This window comes from Mytilus californianus, unplaced genomic scaffold (genome assembly GCF_021869535.1).
Source record: "Mytilus californianus isolate M0D057914Y unplaced genomic scaffold, xbMytCali1.0.p SCAF_1, whole genome shotgun sequence".
Taxonomy (NCBI): Eukaryota; Metazoa; Mollusca; class Bivalvia; order Mytilida; family Mytilidae; genus Mytilus; species Mytilus californianus.
Genome location: NW_026262581.1, coordinates 11,888,802 through 11,914,616, shown reverse-complemented (window position 1 = coordinate 11,914,616; position 25,815 = coordinate 11,888,802). Strand labels below are relative to the sequence as shown.

Genomic DNA, 25,815 nt, shown 5'->3' with positions numbered 1-25,815 from the left:
CTGAATACTTGTCTAAATGTGGCGTAAAATATAAATCTTTATTTTCAGATACAAGGCAACATACAAACCCTACCTGCATTTAGTGTCAGATGATTCCAAAACAAAAGTTCAGAGGTTCATACATAGGGACAAGTCATTGAGAGAATATGTTGCAGAGATAGAAAAGCTGAAAAAATTAAAGTCAGAAGTTTCATCACTTCCTGTCTTGATACCTATGCATTTATTTCTGTTGGATTGTACAAAGATTAACAAGGTTATCACATTTATAAATCAAACTTTTCACATTGTTATTTTTTAGGCAAAAACCTCAAAACAATTTTAGTTTTGTTTTCCTGCAAATATTAAGGGTAATTTCATGGCTAAATATCTCCTGAATGAAAATCAAAGTTAATTAAGTTTTGTTTTATCATAGCAATGGTTAATTCCACTTAAATGAAAAGCTTTTTCATTGCTTTACTTTTGCATAAATATGATACATTTTTTTGCCTACAGAAAAAACATAATTCATTTTAGGGGCATTTTCTTGCTTATCACAATACATATGGAAATTTGCTACATGTGCTTGCGAAAGCTATAAGATAGAAATTCAAAACTTAGAAGATTTTCTATGTTCTATTTCTTTGAATTTCTGTAGAATTCTTTTAACAACATATCACTAATACCATAAGATACTAAGGCACATTAATAGTATAAGAAATCAAAATATTTTAAACAATATTTTTTTTTACAGTGGTTGATAGAACGAGTAAATTTCTTAACAGACGTCATGGTAACCAACATCAAGGAGATGAGTAAGACATTCAACACAGGAATCTGTGAGCAGTACAACACAATTCTGACCAAGGTTTCTGTACATCCTGAAAACACTGAGGAACTAGTCAGACTGAAAAACTATGTGGAAAATCTCAAATGTGGCGAACTTTTACAATTAAAGGTGAGGCAGAAATCTAAAAGCACTTTAATATTGTAAGACTAAATGTTTCTGTAAGACTAAATGTTTCATACCATTTATTGACTTTTATTACTATTTTGGATTTTATTGCTTCACTGCTATTCAGTCTTAAAATATATAAGATCAGGAATTTGACACTAATTTTCTAACATGTTACTCCATATGAATAGTAAATAAATACAGTCAGGTAGAATTTAAATGGTTTCTGAAAATAAATAAGTTAGATGTAAGGGTCCCTTTATACTATCTACCTGATGGTTTAGAGTAAAATTTTGTAGGTTATTCTATAAGCACATCTGGACTATAAAAATATTTTTTACTAATTAAGTAAATATGATTGTGAGAAATCTGTAAAAACAGAAAAGTGTTAATGTTAGAATGATATGCAAATTACCTTCTATTTTTAGGATAAACAAGAAGTAGCTGTTGGCAATGTTATGTTCCTCTTAACTTATGCAAAATTACCTAAAGAGGACATTGGACACAATACAAACACTTTCAGTTGGGCTGACAGAATAGCTCCAATTATAATCAATAGGTAAGTCTTATTTATTAGCAGTTATTAATCTTATAAAGAAAATATGGTAAAGTACACAAATACCAGCTTATTTACCTGCCATTTTTTATCGTATTAAAAAAGATTGCATTGTAAACACAACAAGAATAGTTAGTGGTGCCAATAAAATTACTGATTATCGACCCTAACTTACCGTCATAAAACTTTACTCAGTACTGGGAATACAAAAATTGTGCTCGAAACATCAAATCCAGTAATTTGATTGGTTGACTTTTGAGTCTGAGTACCATAATTGTACATAACATTTTTATAACCACAAGGCCCTATTGCTATTCTGCATTTTACCACACTTGACACTTTGTGACAGTTGAACTGACTTCATACAACGGTCACTTTTTCACCAAGACATCAAACTTTTTTTTCTTGTGACATAAAATCAAATATTCATAAAATAACGAATAAAATAATTTGAACAAATCACAAATATGTTTATTTTGTCTAAAATATGTCGGTATTAATAGCACCTTTATATTCACTATGCTACTAATACTACTAGAGGGTTTTAAGAAAAAAGAATTTAGAATTGAGATTTATGATAGTATAGATTTTGTTTCTTGTAAGTAGACTTGATAACAATATTCGATTGCATTCATCTATCATTAACAGCTATAAGTATGCCAAGAATTTGAATCACTGTAAATTCAGAAAACATTGCATGCATTTATTATTGCGATTTTTAAAGAATAGCAAAATTGCGAGATTATTCATTGTGATTTCAGGATGATCTGCATAAAGATATGTGTATAAGATATCAGAATGCAAGTTCTTATTATTGCGATACTCACTTAATCGCATTATTCCCTTTAATAAAAACCTCGCAATAATTCTTAATTAACAGTAGTTTATGAAATCATTGTCTTTAAATGATAAAATATAAAAAGAAGATGTGGTATGATTGCCAATGAGACAACTCTCCACAAGAGTCCAAATGACACAGAAATTAACAACTATAGGTCACTGTACGGCCTTCAACAACAAGCAAAGCCCATACCGCATAGTCAGCTTTGAAATGTTTGAATATTGTATTTCTAGTGACAATGAACTGCAAAAGACCTGTGACATTTACAAGAAACGACTAGAAGACAGAAAGAAGGCATTTAAAGAATCATTGAACTCCACAGCAGCTAAGGTCAAGGGATTCACTGTCAAACATAAAATGAGTGAGGATGAGAAATACCTAGGTGAAATACAGCAAATTGGCAGAGATATTGAGGAATTCACAGAGGAGGTTTGTTGATAAATTAGACAACAATATTATGTTTGATATGACATTTCTCTATTTAAAATTTTTTTTTTGAAAGTTGTCCATTGATGAATTAAGAAATTATTAAGACAGTAAGATTCTTACTCCATCAGGCAAAATTGACAATAAAGGCTATTCTTTTTAGGTCCCCTTGATCATAAAGCTCCTTACGTATTCAGGTTTTTTTTCTACATCTATGGCTTTCAAATTTTTAGGTTTGAGCGTTCCTTATAAAGGTAAATCCAGAAAAGCACTTCAGATGCAACAAATTTTTAATAGTGTTACTTTTCTTAAAATATTGGAAAAAAAATAGATAAGCCCAATATAAGAGGTTTACCTTTTGAAATAGTGGTTGAATCCCTTCTTGTTGGATGATTTTTGAGAAACATGGTAAAATAAGGAAAATATTTATGGAGATTAGGAATTGTTGTATCTCAAATAAGTGAAACCATAAAATGACATGTACTCTCTGATTTGGGAAATATTGCTTTTGTATTATACTTGATTAAAAAGTACTGTAACCAGTTTACTTGAAAAATTCCGTAGAGATCATGACAGTAAGTACCATTAAAACGTTTAATCTGAATTTGTTTTGAATATTGCAAAAAAACATGTTGGATATCAAATCTTTTTAAACAGCCAACATTTGGTCAGGTTTACTTTAAAACCAGTAAGATAAATAAATGTTTTTTTCTTCACTACACAGAAAGCCAGGATAAACAGAGAGGAGTTGTTACTTGAATTTGATGCCATAACACCTTATAATGAGATCCAGGAAATAGCTGCAGCCAAAGAACCGTATGAGAAGTTATGGTCCACGGCTGTCAAGTTCAGAGCACAACACAAAACATGGATGAAATCTCCTGTTATCAAAGTCAATTCTGAGGAGGTTGAGGAGGAGGTATGTAAATTCTCCATGATTACAAAGAAAAAGTTCTGTTAATAAATGAACACCAGATTTAACACAGTCTGTGGAACCAACACTGGTCATCACTGGCTATCAAACTTACCCAAAAAGTTTTGACACTATTACTCATAAAAGAGTTCTCATTTCAATACCATGTTTTGTTTTGTGTATAATCATAACTACCATTCCTTTGTTGTACAAGATAAAGATATTTTCATACATGAGGATGTTTTGATATTTGTTGAGATATGGAGTGTACTGTACTGCAAATATATTGTGTATATTTTGATTGACTTTTAGGTGATAAAATTGTTTGTTATATGTAATATGTTATATGTTTTATTCATTTATTAAATGTCAGGTACTTATTTTCATAGATTTAGGTTAATCAAAAATATAAATTTCCTACAGGCTTGTTTGCAGAATTTGTTAAAACAGCTAAATATAGTTTCTATGCAAATACAATTTACCTGAATCCACAACAAATGGAACCAAGAAAAGAATGAAACTACAGTATACAGATATACTCATGTGATAAGTTTCTTATAAATCTGTATTAATGAAATAAATTTCAATTTGTTCTAGGTACAAAACTTGTGGAAGACTTCATACAAGTTAACCAAACTGTTCAACACAGCCTCTACAAAAGGAGCATTCCAGGCATCACGTAGTATCAAAAGTTCTTTGGAGCACTTTAGGATTAACATGCCTAAAATTAATGCTATCTGTAATCCTGGAATCAAACAGAGACATTGGGATATGATGAATGAGAAAGTAAGTTAATAACTGTTGAAAGGAAATTGAGCAATTCAAGTTCTTTTTTTATGAATCAGTTACATTGATTGACCTCAAGGTCAATTACTGTAAATGACAGCATTCAACAAGCCACTCTTACTGTGACATAATAACATCAGTATTGTGACATCAGAAATGTACCAGAAAATGTATGAATCTGAATGTAGTCTATTGATCTTGACCTCATGGTTCATTGATCAGTGTTAAGTTTTGTGATTTTTTTCAGTTACTAGTTACTATAAGAAAAAGGTCAGATTTATAATTAATATGATATGGTATTTGGCCACAATAAGTACTAACTGTTAATTTAAAACATTTTCAGTTATTTATTCTTAAAATATTAATTGGAAATTCTGGACGCAATTAGACTTGTAATTTGTTTTGATTATAAATTCTTTATTTAAAGAGGGTAAACTCAGTTAGTTACAATAAACTAATCTTCCCTGAGGCCCTCACATACAAATTACAATACAATCAAAAAACAGATATTTACACATAGTTAATTTACAGTCAATTAGTTCAATGTAATATTACTAACATGATAAGATATAAGGCTGTTCAAGATGTACATGTAGTCAAAAAATCAAATACAAATATAAATAAAAGAAAATACAAATACATTGTAGAAAACATAATCTTATCAGGACTGTGTTAAGTACTTCTTGATACTTTGTTTAAAAGTATATGTGTTTTGAGCTTTACGCATTTTGTTTGGTAGTCCATTCCATAACACTGATCCAGAATAAACAAAAGATTTCTTAAATAGCTCAGCTTTTGGCTTAGGAACTATCAGATTACCTTGAGTGACGCCTCTCAGGGAGTAAGGATTATTATCTGATTTCAGTTTAAACTTTTGAACTAGGTACATTGGTGCTTCTCTACGCATACATTTATATAGAAGGTTTATATAGATTTGATATTATGAATCTTTATTTGCTATATCATAATGAATTTTTCCTCTGGTAAACTTTAGGTTGGGTTTAATATGACACCTACAGAAGAAACTACGCTAGAAGAAGAACTGGCATTAGGTCTAGACAAATATGTAGAACAGCTACAGGCCATCAGTGCTCAAGCCAGCAAGGAATATGCTTTGGAAAAGGTAAAATATTGGTTATTTATGTGCAGGATATCTAAAATATTTCTTGCTATAGGAAAAGGATTTTGACTTTTTTCATAATAAAGTAAAATTTAGGCTATTTACAAATAAGGAAGAAGCCATAGAAAATAGAACAGTGATCAGTGATAAGGATACAAGAAAGATAACACCAATGTATAAAACATAGGCTATTGTATATTCAGGAATTTTTACATACATTTATTATTGCGATTGTTGTAGAAAGTACAAAAATGTAAGATTTATTGTTACAATTACAGAAAATGCTGCATACAAATAAGGATTCCAGAAAATGCTGCATACAAATAATGATTTCAGAAACTGAAGTGCAAGTTTTTATTTTTGCGAAACCTATCCCATCTCCATTTTCATAATAATTAAAACATAAAAAATATTAGCAGAGTAAAATATTTATTTTCCCTTCACAATGCATAATATGGTATTCTATCCCATATATTAGCTGATTATCACCATGCACAGCTTTCATTGAGACAAAATCTTTAATTCATTGTAATATTTTACAGGCCTTGCAAAAGATGAAAGACGACTGGGAGTCTATGTTGTTTGCTTTTGTTCCATACAAGGATACAGGGATAAATATCATGTCAGCACCAGATGAAATCCAGGTTCTCCTTGACGACCATATCGTCAAGACAACCACCATGAAAGGTTCACCTTTCATTGCACCATTTGAAACAGAAATTAATGAATGGGATTTGAAACTGGTATGTGATTAGTTTCATGTGTTACATTTTTGATTTTTAAGTCAAAGGTCAACCATGAAAGACTCATCAGTATTTAAGTAATACTGCTGCAGTTAGTGAGAGTCAAAGTCTCAGGTTTTACATGTATTCAAAGCTTATAGTTTTAAGAGAATATCTAGAATGTTGGATACTACCGAAGCATAACAATCTGTGCTCCTTTTACAAAAAAATTGACAATTAAAATTGTACAAAGTCATACTGAAATGTACATGTCTTGCAAGTATTTTTCCTTGTAAGATTTTTTTATTAAAATTGTTGCAGATTCATATTTAGACAGTGTACTAAAATATACTAATTAGATCCCTTTTTCGGTTTGTTTAGAACATCCATTTTACTTAAATAGATTGATTTTGTTCTTTTTACATCCTGGTTTTCAAAGTGATCAAGCTGTCTGTTAATGCAAGAATTCATTAACAACCAAAATCAGCAAAGCTGTTAACAGGGTAAAATAGAACAAAATCTATCACACAATTTTAGTAATTATAATAATTTTCTTGCCCCATATAATGATAATATTAAAATGGAGGAAAATAAAAGGTTCAGGTAAATAGGAATTAAGTGTGGATCTATATGTGATATCATCTGCACAGAGTAGTTCAGAAAGTATTTAGCAGCTAGTAGAGAGATTCATTCTGAATACATTTACAACACAAAGTAGTTTGATGTGAAAATAGATCTTGCTAATTCCCTAGCTGAATATGCTACGTACACTTGCCAAAAAATTTTAATTTTAGATATTCACAATGATGGCATGTCAGCATTTTTAGAAATTGTGACAAGAATCCCTTACTAGAGTTTTTAGTTGTAACATTTCTTGTATTTATAGCATAGAATAAAGGATATATTAGACTCCTGGTTAAAGGTGCAAGCAGCCTGGTTGTATCTGGAACCTATATTTGGATCACAGGACATCAGAAATCAAATACCAGTAGAAGGGAAAATGTTTGAAGAAGTTGATGAACACTGGTATGTTACACTTTATTGTTATTTTTAGCAACCATTTTAGTCATCAATGAGTAGATCATGAATTTAAGAATATGAAATAGTCCAATTATAGCATAAGTTGATTAATTAATAACACAAACCTTAGATTGAAAATATATTCAGTGTTGTCCTGAATAAATGCTACAGTATTTTTTGTAAGAGAGATTTTGCTACAGGATATAAAATGACTAACAATCTATTGTGTATGAATGGAAATTGATGCATAATTTACTGGTGAAGAAAATTGCAGCTGAAAGAGCACAACTTGCTGAATAGAATAAAGATTAAGTTGCCTAAAGTCAGGTATATAGACATTAACATGTAAGGTATGCAATACAGACCCTTAATATTTACCTTAAAGTCCCTAAGCTAATCGAAAACAGTAGAAACAGGTACGGATTTTGTTACAAGTACTTTGTAACTTTTCTTAAATAGATATGCATTAGTGAACATGCTTGAAATAAAGACAGCAGTTGTTGTTAGAACATCAGCTTACTAAAGTTGATAATTATTTGGGAATAGGGATAAAAGCATAAAAGTGATTATAGATATTGACAATGTATTTAACATTATTTGGTTAAGTATGAAAATGTTATGCAATTACAGGAGAACAATAATGGAGAATGCTGTCAAGGACTGCAGAGCTTTGGTGGTCACTTCTCAAGATGAGATGTTAGAGAAATTACAACGCTCAGAGGTAATAACGATGAGATAGATAGCCTGCTAACATTTAACATAATTGCGTTTCTTTATTTGGCTAAGCCTCCACTCTCACTGTTTTCAACAAGCAGTGCATAAGATGAAAATAAGACTATCCAGCTAGATGACTTTGACCTTTGATTTGAGTGGATCTCTGTCTGCTTGCAATCAAATCTTTGGAAGTATAGAAAACTTGTATCAGTTTGAAAGATTATGGTAAAATCTTTTTAATTTTATGAAAAAGAATGTAAACATGGTACCATATAAAACTTAAGTTTTGGCAAGGATCCATATATATTCGATATGCTTGAAAATCACTGAAAGTACCATTTCAACAAGTTTGTAGAGAACCATGGTGTAATCCCTCCTCCCATAAAAAAAAGTTGATATATAATGGTTTTTGACAGTCCCAATCAGCAAGTCTGTGTTTACAATTAATCACCACAAATGTACCCCATTTATAAGTAAGGATAGAATAAAAAAAGTACTTACTTACTAGAATTATTACATAAAAATCATTTCTATCAATTATATATTAATTTTATGTTTATCTTTGTCTTTTTTCTAGTCTATGTTAGATGATATCCAAAAGGGACTGAATGATTATTTGGAAAAGAAGAGACTGTTTTTCCCAAGGTTAGTATTAAGTTCAAGGTTCCAATCTTTCTTTAAAACATAAGGAACGTTTCATTTTATATATAAAGAAGTATATACTCAATTGATTTATTTATTAATGAGACAGCAACCAAACAATACAACCAAACCAAAAAGAAGATGTAGATTGTCAGTAATTCTCTGAAATTTTTCCTTTTTTGCATAAGAATTGTTATATATTTTTTATGAATAGGTTTTTCTTCTTGTCTAATGATGAATTGCTGGAGATATTGTCAGAGACAAAAGATCCTCTTCGTGTACAACCACATCTCAAGAAATGTTTTGAAGGCATTTACCAACTGTCCTTCACTGAAGCAAAGGTCATCATTGCAATGGAGTCTGCTGAGAAAGAGAAAGTAGAATTCTGTAAGGTCATAATACCAGCTGATGCTAATGGATTGGTGGAAAGATGGTTATCACAGGTCAGTATGAAATAGTAGTTCCTTACAGGGAGGAGATGTGAAGGTGTGATACCTCTCCTCCCCCTATCTCCATTTCAAGATATGTAAATGTATAAATATTTTGGTATTTTTCTTCCTCCTGTTAACTTTGCAAAACTTGAAATATGACACTTGAAAGGAACAAAACCATATCTATATATTGTTGTGGAACAAAGATTGACTGCCGCACATTAGGCTTTGATGAATTACCTTTCAAGGCACTTAATGTCCTCTACATGAATAAAATTACAAAGATTCAGTTTTATTATATAATCTTCAATCTTAATACCAGCTGATATCAGACCAGCACTACAGATTGACATTTTTACAACATTTTTTAATAGGTTGAAGAAGTGATGAAGCTAAGTTTACGAGTAGTATCAGCTAAAGCTGTACAAGCATATACAAAGAAGCCACGTTGTGAATGGGTGTTAGAATGGCCAGGGCAAATTGTTTTGGCAGCTAGTCAGATACACTGGACATCAGAGGTTACTCAGGTAGGAATAGCAAAAGCAAACCTTATTTGATGACTAGTTAATTGCAGGGAAAGTCAGAGTTGAATCTAACAGGTAAAAATGGTCAGGACAAATTTTTTAATTCTTTTATATCAGGATGATGTAGAAAAAATATATACATGCATACACATGTATAGACGTGTAGTTGAATAAAATAGATACCAGAGGTCACTCAAGCTGTTTATGCATTTTATCAAGTGTACATTACTATGATGTCAAACTTTTATCAAAATTTGCAAAAAGACAGTTCTCATTATAGAGTAATGATTTTTTTTTAATTGACATTTTAATCATTGTACAAGTGGCCTAATGATAATTCTATAAAAACAATACAGCCAACCTTTTCTTGTGAGGGGGACTGTTGTTAAAAACCAAAATAATGATTTAGTGAAAATGAATTTATGTATAGGCAAACAGGAGTAAAACATTTCAGTTTGTTCAGAATTAGAATATTTTTTAATGATGTCATATCTGATTAAATTTTTTTTTCAGGCAATCACTGGTGGTTACCTAGGTCCATACTTAGCTAAAAGTAACAAACAAATAGAAGAAGTGGTCAAACTTGTCCGAGGTCAGCTGACATCTATGGCTAGAATAACACTTGGTGCTCTTATTGTTATTGATGTCCATGGTAAGTGTTTGTTATAAATTGTTGTTTTGTTATTCTAGAATAAATTTACAGTGACCTTCAACCCTAAAATTTAACAAAGTAACTGCTTATTGAAGTTAACAGACTTCTTTTTTTATTTAAAATTTGATTTTCTATTTGTTGTTTTCTATTTTGTTTTAGAAGTGTAGACTGTAATCGTATCCAAATAATTATTGGGATCATTAATATTCTTAATTTTACAGCAAGGGATGTTGTAAATAATTTAAAAGAAAAAGAAATCAGGAGTCCACAGGATTTCTCGTGGATCAGTCAGTTAAGATACTACTTTGAGGAGGAGTCTGTAATGGTACGGATGATAACAACCTGTGTGGCCTATGCCTACGAATACCTTGGGAATACAGGACGTCTTGTCATTACTCCACTTACAGATAGGTGTTACAGGTATAAATTGTTTTAAATGGACTTATACCACATCTACTTATTTTTATATTCCATAAATTATTGGTTTTTAACAATAGAGTCCAATATTACAGATATATTTGAATTATCCATGCATTCTATTGCATGTAATTTGTTGAGAGATTTTAAGTTATCCAAATGTATTCTGCATGTCTTTTTGGAAGGTTTTTGAATTATTCTTTATTTAACTATCATACTTAAAGTTTAGTATAGCAAATTTTAGCAAATAAAAAGTGGTAAGGTGCTCAAAATACAATTTCTATACAAAGGGCATCATTTTTTGCTTCCTCTTTTTTTTCTTTTTTTTTGTTAAATGGATATTTTTTTGATATTCCAGCTCAATTGTTAAATTGAATATGACATGTACAGATGTTTTTAAAGTTATCTCTCATTTCGTATTTGAAACAGAGGAAACAGGTTCAGTAAGCCCTATAAGGCTTTTTATTTCTCCTTAGAAGATGCCTGAATGTTTCCCAACAGTGGTAATACTTGCAAAGAAAATCATATTCTGTTTTTATACATTAATATTAAAACATTTTATTTTTATGCTTTTAGAACCTTGATGGGAGCTTTGTTGCTGAACTTAGGAGGTGCACCAGAAGGCCCAGCAGGTACTGGTAAAACAGAAACGTCAAAAGATTTAGCCAAAGCAGTGGCTAAACAGGTGGGTGTCAATAATTACAACTATGTAAAGGTGTAATATTTACATGCCATAGGGTTAAACTAATTATTTGAGTACCCCCTGGTTTTTTTTCTCTTATAGTGGAATAACAAAATTGTTGCTTCCTCCACCAATAAAAATTGGCCGCCAAAATATAGTTTGATGCTGAAAGACACCATGAAAAAGAAATCAAATTCAATTTTAAATAGCAAGGTAATGAACAGTACAGAAATCATGACCTCATGGAAATATTTTAATTAAAATATAATATAGAAAAGAAAAGGTTTGTTTCATAAAACCCAGTAATGATATCAATATCAGTCATACTATTTATCTGTGATGTTGTATTGCTTCAAGTCTTAATTTGTGTTTATATGCATTTTATTATTTTTTTCACAGTGTGTTGTGTTCAACTGTTCTGATGGTTTGGATTATCAAGCCATGGGAAAGTTTTTTAAAGGGCTTGCCCAGTCTGGTGCATGGGCATGCTTTGATGAATTCAACAGGATAGAACTGGAAGTGAGTATAAATTAAAACTCATTTGTTTACTTTTGATTGGAAATTACTTTTTTTAAGTTATTGAGACACAAAGAAAAAGTCTTGACCACTGAACCATCTTGTTACAATAGGATACAAAAGAACACATGATAGTTGAAAGACTCTTACATTTTTTACTTTTACCACATGACGTAGATAGGTAAAAGGGAATGTTTGTGCTACTACATTTTGTGTCTGTACTAAGTCAGGCTATCTAGACCATGTATTGTTTGTCTTTATATGTCTATTTTCTCAGAAAAGTTATGTGTTGATGTTTTGTGTGGTGTGTTGTCCTGTCCAATGTTTTTGGTAATTCATGGTATCAATTTTATGTTTCATATCTCATTGATTTTATATAAAAAATTGAAAAATTAGTAATATTTATTGTATATGAGATTTATCAGAATATCTCACATTGCATTGTGAAAATAGAAATGCCAACATTTTTAGATTGTGTCCTTTGCCTTCCCACAATCTTGGACACCCCTTCTGTCATGAGCATAGACATTGCATCATATCTGATATTTATTAAAAAAATATTGTATTTCAGGTGTTATCAGTGATAGCACAACAAGTACAGACTATACAAAGGGCTGTAGCAGAACAAGTGAAGATGTTTGTGTTTGAGGGAACTGAGATATCATTGGATAGAACTTGTACTATTTTTATTACAATGAATCCTGGTTATGCTGGTAGAGCGGAACTTCCAGATAATTTGAAAGTAATTAAATTCATATTGTGTACAAATGAAAAAGAAAATTTTAATATTGTATATGGGTTCATATTTGTTCACCTTTATTTTTGCAATGAAATGAATCATTCAAATGTAATGTTTATAGATAGAAATTCTAAAATACATCCTTCACATAAATATTGTGGAAAGCATAAAACAAAAAACTGAAAGAAAAAGAATTGATGAATACAGATCTCTTAAATAACAAAGAACAAGAGACATCTTAGTATACAATAACTGACTGAAACAAGCAACAAAAATGGTCTACAAACAATATTACAGAAAAAGAATGACAGGTTGAAGAATAGAATTAACATTTGTGTGTTTTGAATAATAATGAGCAATCAAACTGTTTTAAATATAGATTCAGCACTGTAAGAAAGCTACACAACAACTACCATAATTGCAGAATTAGTAAATTCAGATTTATATTATAAGAATTTTTTCACATTGTTATGTGAAATTATAGTTTAGCTGTTCAATTAAATAAAAATTTCTGATTGGTCAACTATAGATTTATTTGAATATATAAATGGTAATTGACACTAAATTTATTTCCTTTCAGGTGTTATTCCGAACTGTAGCAATGATGATACCGGACTACGCAATGATTGCCGAGATATCTTTATATTCTATGGGTTTTGTTGATGCTCGAAGCATGGCTACAAAGATAGTAGATACATATAAACTGTGTTCAGAACAATTGTCTTCCCAGTCTCACTACGATTACGGAATGAGAGCTGTCAAGTCGGTATTGACAGCAGCCGGAAATCTTAAACTGAAATATCCTGAACATCAGGAGGATGTATTGGTGCTCAAATCTATAAATGATGTTAATCTTCCAAAGGTAAATTATCCTCTTTCTGCCTTTCTTTGATTTTAATGTGTATTGTTGAAGGAAGCCAGAGTGCCTTGGTTATGAGATCTTTTTATTTATAATGATAATTGTAAAATTTAACAATAGTGACCTATATGTCCACATCATTTGAACTATGGTGGATAGTTGTCCTATTGGCAATCATACCTTCTCTCTTTATTTTCATACTTATACCCAATGACATTTCCTTGTTAGAGTTTGTTAAAAACTAATTTACATTTCTTTTACAGTTTTTATCCCATGACATACCATTGTTTGAGGGTATTATATCTGACTTATTCCCTCAAGTAGAACTACCTCAGATAGATTATGGACATTTGGAGACAAGACTGAAAGAAAACCTCCATAAACGAAAGTTACAAAGTGTACCATGGTTTATAGAGAAAATTATTCAAGTAAGAGTATATTAAAACTTTTATTTAAAAAAGTTATTACAAGGATTGAAATATGAATTCTAATTATTTGCTTATTATGATTTGACAAGAGTTTTAATCATCTAGTCTGAGAATGAAATGCAGAGTTTTAAATTTCAAGCATCTTGAAATCTAATGCACATTTTGCATGCATTACAAAATTTGAAAAAAAAATGCTACCAGTAATGACATAGCATTTAAATGGAAGAATTATGATTTTAACTTTGTATGGAAGTGTATAAGTACCAATTTTTAAAAGAAAAACAAGTAAACTAAAATGAATTTAAATGGTTATTTAAAACTCCCAAGGGTAAATGATCAAATGGAAATATGATGAAAGAATTTATAACTTACCCTTATACAAGTATGCATGTTATCAGCTATTTTAGTTAGATATGTGTAATATACCATACCCTAAAACATCAATGACCAGCTGAAATTTATCACTTTTGCACATTACTAAAAAAGAAAATAAACAAATATCTTGATGACTTCCAGCCCTAGTATATCCGTTATGATTCCTTAGTTAAAAAAACTTTTTTCTAGAAATGTGTGATATTAAATTGAAATTTATTTTTTTCAGATTTATGATATGATATTGGTGCGGCATGGTTTGATGATAGTTGGGGATCCTTTAGGAGGAAAAACTAGTGCATTTAAAGTGTTGGCAGAATCCCTTGGTGACCTCCAGAAAAGTGGGGAGATGGACGAATACAGTGTAAGACACCTTTGTAAATGTTACAAAATTTTAATCTTTTTTTTAGTTGTACTGTTACACAATTCATGCAGATTTCATTTGCAGTATAAACAAATGTTGATTTTACTCCTAGTAGATTTGAGCACTTGATGATCAATATGTTTTCAAGTATTTTTTTTAAAGGTCATAAATTCAGGCATGATGCAAAATGTTATTTGCATAAATGAAATTTAAAAGCAACAAACTAGTGTTTATATATCTAAAAATAACTTTCAATTGTAGGGTTTAATTAGGGCGCAGCCGAATGGCGGACGCCCTATAGTGATCAGTCCGTCTGTCCATCCATCCATAACAAATTGTGTCCGCTCTATATCTAGAGAACCGTTATGATTTCAAAGTTTATACTTGACATGTATATTAACCAACACCAGAGGGTGAGTCAAAATGTATGTACAACTTCTTAGGTCAAAGGTCAAGGTCAAAAACTTTGGTTTCAGTTGACAACCCCATGTCCAATGATAAAGATACAAATTTTTTATCACACATTATTCACAACGGGGCCCACAGAGATGGCTCCCATCTCAATGATATCTAGTTAGCAAAGTACCTCGGTAGTAAAAAAGAGTAATTAAGTTTGGAACTTGTACACTATTTGGATCAGGGTTCAGTCAAGTGCAAGATTTGAGTTTAGTGTTAAGGTACGTACTATAAGGTTGAAGTCAAGGATATTAATATTAGGGATGGATTATACTCACAGTATTACCCTATAATTACATTGTTCTCATAGATTTCATGCAGAAGAATACATAGACATATCATTCCATGCAGTCTTTACTATTTCTATACTATTCTATTCTATTTTATTTCTTTAGGTGAAGTACAGAGTAATTAACCCCAAGGCTGTGACCATGGGTCAGCTGTATGGTAGATTTGATTCTGTATCACATGAATGGTTTGATGGTCAGTTTTCTAAACATTATATTAAGCATTATATAAATATATTGTTCAGGTTATAGTTCGAATATTTAAAGTGTATACATAAGTTTTAGTAAAAATGTAAAATCCCTTTATAGCTTACTGTTCGGTGTGAGCCAAGGCTCTGTGTTGAAGACCGTACTGTGACATATAATGGTTTACTTTTATAAATTTTGACTTGGATGGAGAGTTGTCTCATTGGCACTCATACCACATCTTCTTATATCTATATGATTCATGCATTGTGGTGGCATTATAAGGATAGAATGTGAGCCATTCCCCTGTAAAACTTTCTTAGACACCATAGGTTATTCTTTGACTACAGTATACTTGTATGGTACTAAGAAAACTTTAGAAGACTCAATACAACATCAGTAAACTACATATGGTATCAATGAAGAAGTTTACCTAACACACAAATATTTATATGAATAAGATATCTAACATAGAAATCAACACCTGAACATTTGAAAAATCTAATTTGGCAGAATCTCTGCCCACATGTTTTCTTAAATTTGTTTTCATAAAATTTTATACTTGTGTAGTAGTTCCAAAAGTGAACATACATTATTGTAGTGTAAAAAGTGTTTTGTGTCAGAGGTTACAGACATTTATAGCTTATACAGTTTTCTTCTGCTTTATTGATCACTCTATAAACCATTTTAAGTTTTTTATTAATCTGACAATGTTAAGTGCTTGGGTCAGCTTCTTTCAGAACCTTGTTTTTGAGAATGAAAATAAATATTTTCCATGTTAACAGGTATATTAGCAAATACATTCCGTGAACATGCAGCAGACATGTCAGATTACAGGAAGTGGATTATATTTGATGGACCTGTGGATGCAGTGTGGATTGAGAACATGAACACAGTATTGGATGATAATAAAAAGGTACTGCAAAGTGGTTTACCTTAGTAGAGTTTACATTTTTAGTTCTTGGACCAACCTGTTTGGCAGTCATGTTATTTTTTTGTTCTATTATTCTGACCTTCCTGAAAGGTCAATTTACATGAGGGAGATTTTCTTGATTTTATCTTAATTTGTAAATTAGCAAAATTAAAACAAAATATTCCATTTTACAATATAATGATGTGTTAACTAGGCAGCAGAATCTCAAACTTTCCAAAAACATCCTGTGGACTTTTATTCTGTTTGTGAGTTAATTGGCCCAGTTAACTTCTAGAAAAATTGGTTAATTCCTAGAATAGATGAATTATTGCTCTTCTATTTCTAGACTTAATAGTAAGGCCTTGTATGCTTATTTCACATTGAGAAAAGAAGTCAACATTTTTTTGATAGTTCTCTTACAGATTACAATTTTTTTCAATTGTTACTTTTGGATCTAATTCATACCAAAGAAGAAGTAAGTTTTGAATGTTAGGTGGAAACATATGCTTGTATAAGAATTTTTATTCAAGTTAAAACATATCACTAAATAATTCTGGTCTTTTTACACAAATGGGATTCATTATTTAAATTTCAGCTTTGCTTGATGAGTGGAGAAATTATACAGATGAACAACAAACAGAATATGATATTTGAAGCTCAGGATTTAGAACAGGCCTCTCCAGCTACAGTAAGCAGGTAAGTTAGCAGGGATGCATCATCCTTCATTAATTACACTGTTGGAGTATTCAGTAGATTAGTTGGTAGAGCAGTGACTTATTCTGCAGAGTGGCATTCTTTATCCACAGTGATTAATTTGGAAGAAAAGAAATCTTCCCCAATCAAACATGTAATTTCTTTCATTCAAGATGCCAATTATTTTGAGATTTTGAAAATTTTTAGTATATGTCCCCTGCAGATTCAAAGTTCTTTTTGGGTGTACATCAGTAAGTTTCATAATATTTTTATTATGTAAAACACAAGTCCTTCGGAATTGATTCTCCCATGAAAACAATATTTATAAAGTCAAAAGGATACCGGTAGTACATATATTTATTTTATGCATTGCTTTTAGGGTTGGTATGATCTACCTAGATCCATTACAGCTTGGCTGGGATCCACTGATCAAATCCTGGATGGAAAATGAATTACCACCAAATTTGAATGAAGAACAAAAAGAAACAATACAGGTTTGGCATGTGACTTTATTATAGATGGTGTAGGTTTTGTTTGCTAGATTTGGCCTGGATTACCTGAATAACCTTGACTTTAATCCAAGTTTGAATTTAACCTGATTTGATATACTTTTTTGGTTGGAAAAATCCATTTGAAGCCTTTTTCACCAACAACAGCACCTTTACCATGCAGGTATTACAACTAAATGCATGATGTATATTTTAATTGGTTTCTGAATCGGGTAAGGATCCAAGAAAATTGATAGATATTGAAAGTTTGTATTATTATTTTAAACAAAGAGAGATTTGCAAATAAGAACAGACATCGAGAAAGTCAGTAGTTTAATGTATATGTATTGTAGGCTGGTCATTATATTTTGCAACAAGTCAATTTTATATTTTGTATCCAAGGGTGAAAATTGTATGTAAAACTATCTACTCCCCTTAAAGCCTTTCTAAACATAACAGTTGATACAATCAAATTGCAACTGGAAAGTTAACTGGTTTATGGCAAGCACTCTTATGATCAGATATCAGAAAAGTTATGTCAATGACAGTCCTTAAGTTTCCTTAAAATCTCAATGAAACCGTACCCTTTGTCCTTTTCCAACAAATACATACAAAATATAATTTTTTTAATAGAATGTAGATTTGAAGGTCTTTGTCAAAATTAAGATATTTTAAATAAGTAAGTTCTATATATTTGGGATTTAAAATACTGGTACATGTAACAGTAAAAAATAATTGTGTCATAGTAATTGTGTTGATAATCATAATAACTGTAAATTCATAATTTTTTGTGTTCATTTATTATTGTGATTGTTGAAAAAAAAAGAGATATAAGTCATTGCAATGTCAGGAAATTCTGCTTTCAAGAGTTTTTATTTTTGTGTAACCTATCCTGTTGCAATTATTGCAGTAAAAAAAACAAGCAAAAAATTCTGAATTTACAGTAGTTGTAATGCTAGATAATGTAGAAAATGTTTGCTGTTTTGTTTTTGCTAGCTACTTTTTGACTGGTTGTTGCCGCCATGTTTGACTTTTGTGTCAAAGTATTGTCGCTGTTTACTGACATGTCATCCATTACATTTGACAAAGAGTATGTTGACATTATATGGATGTATGTTAGATGATGTCAGGTTAGTATCAGTTAATTTTTTTCAAAAATGTATATTAGATATGTTTGGTGATAGAGTTAGATTTCTATTATTTTATTCTTTTATTTATATGAATAAAAGGAAATGTGGGAAATGGGTCAATGAAACAGCAACCAACAACACAAAAACCAAAAGCCAAAAGATATCTAGAGGTCATGCTAAGATCCTCAACATATGTCATTTAGTCTGGTGGAGAGTTGTCTCATTGGCAATCATACCATATCTTCTTATCTTTAAATAGACAATTGTCTTATGGCATTTTAAGTTGCAATCTGATTTGTAAATAGAAATTTACTATAATGTCAACACTTTTATGCGCCCAGTCTCAATTTGAATTGCACTATAAAAACTTTAAGAAATATTGACTTTGAAGGAAAATCGGTGACGATGAAGAAGAAGATGATTTTATTGATGAAGGTGATGAAGAAAATCTAGATGAAGATTCAGAACAAGAAAAACCTCAGGCTTCTGAAGAGGAGAGGAAAATGATAGAAGAAAGAACCAATATGGTTGTTAGTTACTTCTTCTTTTCCATTGTCTGGTCTATTGGTGCTATATTGGACTTAAATTCAAGAATCAAGTTTGATGAGTTTTTCCGTGCTTTGTGTGAGATGGATGCCAGCACATCCAAATACCCAAAGTAAGTGTCTGTTTAGTATTGATACACATCCAAATACCCAAAGTAATTGTCTGTTTAGTATTGATACACATATATAAAATTCTGCATATTTGACATTTTACATTTGTAGTTTTATGTTTTATGTCTTTCCAGTTTTATTATTTTAATAATCTTTTTTCCTTTAAATTAAATTAAATTCTTGGATTAAATTAAATATAGTGATTTTATTTTAGGTCCATAAATAAGATCTTCTCCTTTACAAAGTACCATTTAAGTTAATTGATAAAGAAATTAAGTCTATGTTTAGAATTTGACTTACTAAAGTTATCTGTGCACAAAAACTGAAATCATGTTTAGTTTTTATATTGAAGACAATTTGATTTAATACTATATGTGTTAAAGAATCCATTTTGATATTACATATTACAAAGTGATTAGTTTATTAGATATATTCCATACCTGTTTTTATACAAAATACTATGACGTTAGTTCTAGTGGAACATATTTTTTTATTACAGAATTGAATTCCTTTATTAAATCCTTATCCTGCACGAATATTGTCACTGTAGTTGTACTGCTTAACCAACAAACTAAAATCATACTGTCAATCCTGTACAGTCAAACTCACCATTGGGGACACCTCTTTGAAGGGGTCACCTCAGCTTAAAGGCCATTTTCTTATTATTTAGTAAGTTTAATTTACCAAAATTAATAGGTCACTTTGTACTGATCTAGTTTTATATATCGGTCACTGCAGAAATTTAGATAAAAAAACAAGTTTTGATACAGTGTGATAGCATTGTTTGTTGGAAAAGCAGTAGCAAAAATTTGTTAGTCATTTCCAAGTTGTGTCTTACATAATTTGAAAATATTTATGACAGAGTCATATCATGTCCATAAATGTTGAATCACTGTTAAATATTAAAGCTCTCACAACAGTAACACCACCTTAAGGAGTAAGGCAAACTTTTAGAGTGGAAGATTTTCAACCTCGTACAAATGCAACTGGTTAAATAAACAGATATTAATGAAAGCTTTTTGAAAAGGGATAGCTGTTGAATATATAAATTGTTCATACAAAACATAAAGTGCAATAAATCAATGGGTATATTTACATGATTTCGCTGTGAATTCAATTATTTCCTTTTGAGTATCAAATCTTGCCGATTGGTTTTGTAGATACTTGAATTTGTGGTTTTAACAAATTCTTTAAGTAGGCCTATAGGAAATTTATATTTTGTTGCCTGCTAAAATTGAATGTTCACCTTTACCTCAAAAATTCACAAATAAATATTAATTCACAGCAGCTGTTACTAAAATTAAAAGCATTTGACCAGATGCAAGAAAATATGTGTACAAAGGTTGGAACATTTCTGCTCTAAATCTTTAGAATCTAGTTGTCCTAAATTTCAGTTTTGACAGTTGGAAAATTAAGACACACATTGGAATGATGGAACTTAACACTTACACTATATAATCAGCTTAATGTAATTTAAATGTTATAGGGTTAGAGGCATGACTAGGTAAGAACCCCAGTGAGGAGGTAGATTGAGGAATTCCCATTAGCTATAAGTAGTATCCTCCCATATGTCTGTTCAAGCTTCATGTGGCAAGAATGCTGGCGTTTAAGTTGTTAGATATCATATTTGTATTTTATTGCAAGAAAGCATTTCTCTATAAATCTGCTCAAATCCTGTCCAAACACAAGACATGCTAATATGTGAAGAAGGTGATGAAAAGTTTGATTTATACATTTATGCATAAGTCGGATGAATTCATCCCTATGATATATAGAATTGTAAATGCTTCAGCTAAAACAGAACTTACCTTAGATAGAACCCAAAGTGTGAATAATTTTAATTTTAAGAATTGTGAAGAACAATTCTAGTAAAAAACTCTACAAGTCAGCATTGAGATTTTAGTTGTTGTCTTTATGTACAAATTTCAGAAGTCTTTGGATTCCAAATGATGAATGTAGAAATTGTAATCCAGTGGATGCAAATTTCTACTGAAAGTTATGTACAAAAAATTTGATTAACTTTTATTATTTCGTTATGTAAGAACTAATACTCATGATGTCATGAAATGGGTTTCTACGTGTATGAATCTTTTGGTTGCCATGACTCCTACTGATAAAATAAGACCTAAAACATACACAGTCACAGTATTTCTAAAGTTTACAAGTTGAAAATGTTGGGTATCTTCAATCACAAAATCTACTTCTTGTGTTGTAGTAAATAGTTATGTCTATAGTAAAATAAGTGGTTGTGAAACTTAAAATTAATGTTGAGCTTATAAATACAGATCCCCTATAATTGAATATTACCCTCAATCTGTCTCAAGCTACAAGTATGGGATGGTGGTAGATTTTATTTCAATATTGTTTGCTTATATACATTTTAGTTCTATTATGAATTGAACAATATTGGCGACAGTTTATATCAGTGGTTTATTAACAAACATTTAGTATTTAGATTTTAACATGGGATGTTTTGTTTGTGAACATGACTAACTTGCATGATTTGAAAATTTCTGTTTTCTAAATAAATCATTAACAAAAATTAAGAAAATTATATTCTTCTATTTTTAGTGACTGAAATTAATTGGCCACACTGTGATGGTTTAATGTTAATCTATAATTCATCAAATTTTCTGTTTTCTCACCATTTGAATTTTCCGGATTGATTCTTTGTATCCCATATTTGCAATGTATATCTGATATAAAAAAAAATGTGCAAGTTTAAATTTTAAAACCTCACAACAGCCCTGAAATAAAGAATATGGAGAATTACAAGTTACAGTTATCGTTTTTGGTTGTGTATACTTGACGCATAAAACATTTTTTATTGACAATCACTCTTCAGAAAATATTTTAAATTGACAAATATTTAACTTGCAATAATTTTTTTGACTGATACCTTTTGTAGAAATCATGAGTTTATCAACAATTTCCTTTTTTTCAAAGTGATAATGTTCCAGTTATTTCCATGTTAGTAAGATATTAAAGCAAGTAGAGTGTATTCTTGTTTTGCAATGTACATATTTTGATATACTAATTCATATTTAATTGATGATAGACCAAAAGATTTAAAGTTTGCACGCAACCTGTTAATTCCAAAGAAAGGAACAGTTTATGATCATGTTTACATCAAGCGCCAATATGGATCCTGGAATCTGTGGAGCAGTATGATCACTCCATTCAGTATTGATGAAAAAGCAAAGGTAACATTGAAGACACATGTCAATTTCTCTTACAATGTCCAAAATTCACTGGAAAATTTGTATTTTATGTTTTGCAGAGCTTTTGTTGTTGCAATGCAATGCTTATTGGACCACATGAACTTCATTTTTTTATTTCTGATGCACCCAAATTAATAAAAACATTTCCAATAAGTGTAACTTATTTCTTCTTATTCTTTAAAAAAGTACCAGATACTTATTACTTACAACCTCAGTGAACATCATGAAAGTTTTCTTCTATATATCCTTTCTTCATATTCCCAAAATTTCATCTCATCAATGACTTTGATATTACATATTTGAAAATTGTTTGTTATGCTTAAACACAAGAACTTGTATTGTTACTTGTACACAGTATTAATTTGTTTATAATTCAGTTATTCTGAATTATGTCTGACACATGGGTAATTTCCTTAAGTTATAAATTTTCATTTGCTTAAATGTTTGCTCATTTTGACTAGATGTGTATTCATTTGCTTATGTGTTCATTTGCATAAATGTTTGCTCGTTTGCTTATTTTTAATGTCTATTTTCCAGGCAATTCAGGTAAATTTAGATCATATATTGCATGTACTTTATATAGAATATTCATTCTGGAAAGGGACAATATAAAATATTTAAAAAAACATGGAATATTGATTGCGGAAAGGAACTAAATGTAAAATATTAAAAAAACATGAAGTATTATTCTGGTGAGGGACAATGAAAAATACTAAAAAAATTAAATATTGAGTCTGGAAAGGGTCAAAATATAAATATATAAAACAAGAATATTCTTTGGGAAGAGGTACAAGATATAATTTATTACAAATATTCATTCTGAATATAATTTTTTTTAAGGTATCAGGTTTTTTTCATCATGACATTTTATTTTCCCAAAGCATATGTTTTGATTGGTTAAATCTGAGGGTAGTCCAGGAAGATGTAAGGACTTATCATATGAATGAGGGACTGGTCTATATTTTTTTGAAAAGATAAAAGTGGTCCAAGTGTGTTTTCATTGTACATCAAATTATTGAAACAACAAGAGATGTGTTTCAAACAGTCACATTTAAAGTATTAAACACCATTCTTAGACTGAAATAGCTAAAAGATAATATTTTATAGTCACACTTATTTGGTTGATTTGTTGAATTTTTCAAATGAAATTGTCGGTTTTCAATTTATTTTTGTTTAAAAAAGATTTATATAACATTAATACTGAAGTTTATAAAATAACACTTTGGTTTTTCCCCTGACATAAGACAAAAAAAGTATGGATTAAGTTGAACTAGTAATAATTTAAAATTCAACACGTTCCAGTTTGAATTAAAATGAATGTTGATTAAAACAATTCGTTGATTTGTTGATATTGAAAACTACTGGGAATTTATTTAAATACAATAAACATAAGATATAGAAATATTCCAACATTTAATCATTTTAGATTAGTTATATACATATTGCATGCCTGTGCACATGTGCATTAACGCTGTTTATCTAATTCTTTTAAAAATATAAGGTTAAAGTATTTAATGTCACCAATTGAATTCATATGGCATTTATACATCTTGTTAAATGTGAAATTTGGTGCAATTATGTTGATATATTTTCAATCAAGACCTATAAGAGTGAAGTCCCTTTTAATTGGTATCTTCATGTATTTCATATACAAAGTACCAGTTTTGTTGGCTTAACAAAAATATATATCAGCATAAAATTTAAGGGGATTCCAGCTTTCAGTTTTATTTTGAAATATCCCCTTTTTTTCTTGAAATCAAATAATTTCCAGATTTAATTATGCAAAAATCACTTTAATAATCAGAATGTTTTTTTTTTTATTATTTATGGGCAAGGGGGTTATACATAAAATTAGATATAACAAAAGGCATATTGCACTGTTTAATATTTTTGCATGGGTATTTAGAGGACTAGTGAACTGCAGTAGAATTAATATGAAACTATATATCATGCATTGTTCTGTATCGTAAAGAAGAATAAAAAAATCATCTTTAATTGCATGTACTGTTAAATTACCATAATACATACACAATTAGTTTCTTAGCTTATAATGTCAGACTACATGAAAATAGTATTTTTCTACTGCTTGATACTCCTTCATAAATTCCAGTTAATTTATCTTATTACAAAACATTATCCCTATATATATTGCAAGAAATATCATAGATGGTTTATATATAGAAAAAAAGTCTGAGAATCTTAGCCTAAATAATTATATATGAATGACCTTTTGACTATCTAGTTGACAGAACTTTGATTCTTCTTACAATTGTAAACTAAATGAGTTTTAACAATAATGTCCAAGGATACTGGTCAATGACCAATTGAACCGATTTATAGAATAATTGGCTATTTATTGATCTCTGATTGTTTTTGTTTCTAGTTGCGCTGTATATTTGTACACGTCTTTGGAATACTCATCTTATTCATGTTTATATGAAAAATTATATGCATAAAATAGAATTGACTTATGATTTTGCCTAAATTTCAATTAGATGAAACCAAGGGATGCATTTGGAGGACAAGAAATGGTAACGTTATGCATTTCAATGCATATTTACAAATAAATAACCGCATGTATTTATAAATATATTGTGCATGTGTTTATTCTGCTGTTTTACATGTGGCCTGTTTTTAGAATAGTCGTGTTTGTAACAAAATTTCTTTGCATGTTGTTTTGAATTGGTAGGACTAAAATCATCTCATTACTCTCATCTTTGACAACTTTATGTGTGATATGAGTAGGATTTTAGTATTTTTAATTTGCATGTTTATAAAATGGTTGGACTGAAATAATCATTTCACATTTCAATAACACTTTGCATAGTGTTGAAACTGTTATGACTAAAGAGCATCACATCTTATTTGATAGTGGAACTCTATTGCTAAAGCATATCTTATCTTATTTGATAGAAACTCTGTAATGACTAAAGCATATCACATCTTATTTGATAGTGGAACTTAGATTGATCACTTTTTATCTTTTTTTCACTTTAGAGGTGACAAAAACAGTAGGATTTTATTACCATTTATCACATTATATGTTTTATCATAAGATGTTTTTATTTTTTGTATCGTTATTCAGGAAATAACAAAATAAAATGAACTGTTTAAACCATCTTCCTTATTT

At 30.0% G+C, this 25,815-nt stretch overlaps 1 protein-coding gene across 4 annotated transcripts in view; it reads left to right on the top strand.

The window, feature by feature from the left end:
• The window catches only part of LOC127698932 (dynein axonemal heavy chain 3-like), a 157,242-nt gene that overhangs the window by 61,025 nt on the left and 70,402 nt on the right, over window positions 1–25,815 (top strand). For 3 of the 4 annotated variants that reach the window (XM_052202720.1, XM_052202798.1, XM_052202826.1), the window contains exons 15-43: window positions 49–253; window positions 731–934; window positions 1,360–1,490; window positions 2,562–2,757; window positions 3,479–3,673; window positions 4,265–4,453; window positions 5,448–5,576; window positions 6,116–6,316; window positions 7,182–7,321; window positions 7,946–8,036; window positions 8,607–8,674; window positions 8,886–9,114; window positions 9,477–9,629; window positions 10,140–10,278; window positions 10,500–10,698; window positions 11,272–11,380; window positions 11,777–11,896; window positions 12,465–12,635; window positions 13,213–13,494; window positions 13,755–13,919; window positions 14,521–14,655; window positions 15,507–15,594; window positions 16,370–16,500; window positions 17,093–17,193; window positions 17,570–17,684; window positions 18,675–18,808; window positions 19,200–19,466; window positions 20,951–20,968; window positions 22,523–22,667. In XM_052202720.1, the coding sequence (XP_052058680.1) occupies window positions 49–253; window positions 731–934; window positions 1,360–1,490; window positions 2,562–2,757; window positions 3,479–3,673; window positions 4,265–4,453; window positions 5,448–5,576; window positions 6,116–6,316; window positions 7,182–7,321; window positions 7,946–8,036; window positions 8,607–8,674; window positions 8,886–9,114; window positions 9,477–9,629; window positions 10,140–10,278; window positions 10,500–10,698; window positions 11,272–11,380; window positions 11,777–11,896; window positions 12,465–12,635; window positions 13,213–13,494; window positions 13,755–13,919; window positions 14,521–14,655; window positions 15,507–15,594; window positions 16,370–16,500; window positions 17,093–17,193; window positions 17,570–17,684; window positions 18,675–18,808; window positions 19,200–19,466; window positions 20,951–20,968; window positions 22,523–22,667 (4,450 nt within the window). The remainder of the gene's footprint in view (window positions 1–48; window positions 254–730; window positions 935–1,359; window positions 1,491–2,561; window positions 2,758–3,478; window positions 3,674–4,264; window positions 4,454–5,447; window positions 5,577–6,115; window positions 6,317–7,181; window positions 7,322–7,945; window positions 8,037–8,606; window positions 8,675–8,885; window positions 9,115–9,476; window positions 9,630–10,139; window positions 10,279–10,499; window positions 10,699–11,271; window positions 11,381–11,776; window positions 11,897–12,464; window positions 12,636–13,212; window positions 13,495–13,754; window positions 13,920–14,520; window positions 14,656–15,506; window positions 15,595–16,369; window positions 16,501–17,092; window positions 17,194–17,569; window positions 17,685–18,674; window positions 18,809–19,199; window positions 19,467–20,950; window positions 20,969–22,522; window positions 22,668–25,815) is intronic. The other variant, XM_052202898.1, reaches the window with a different exon arrangement.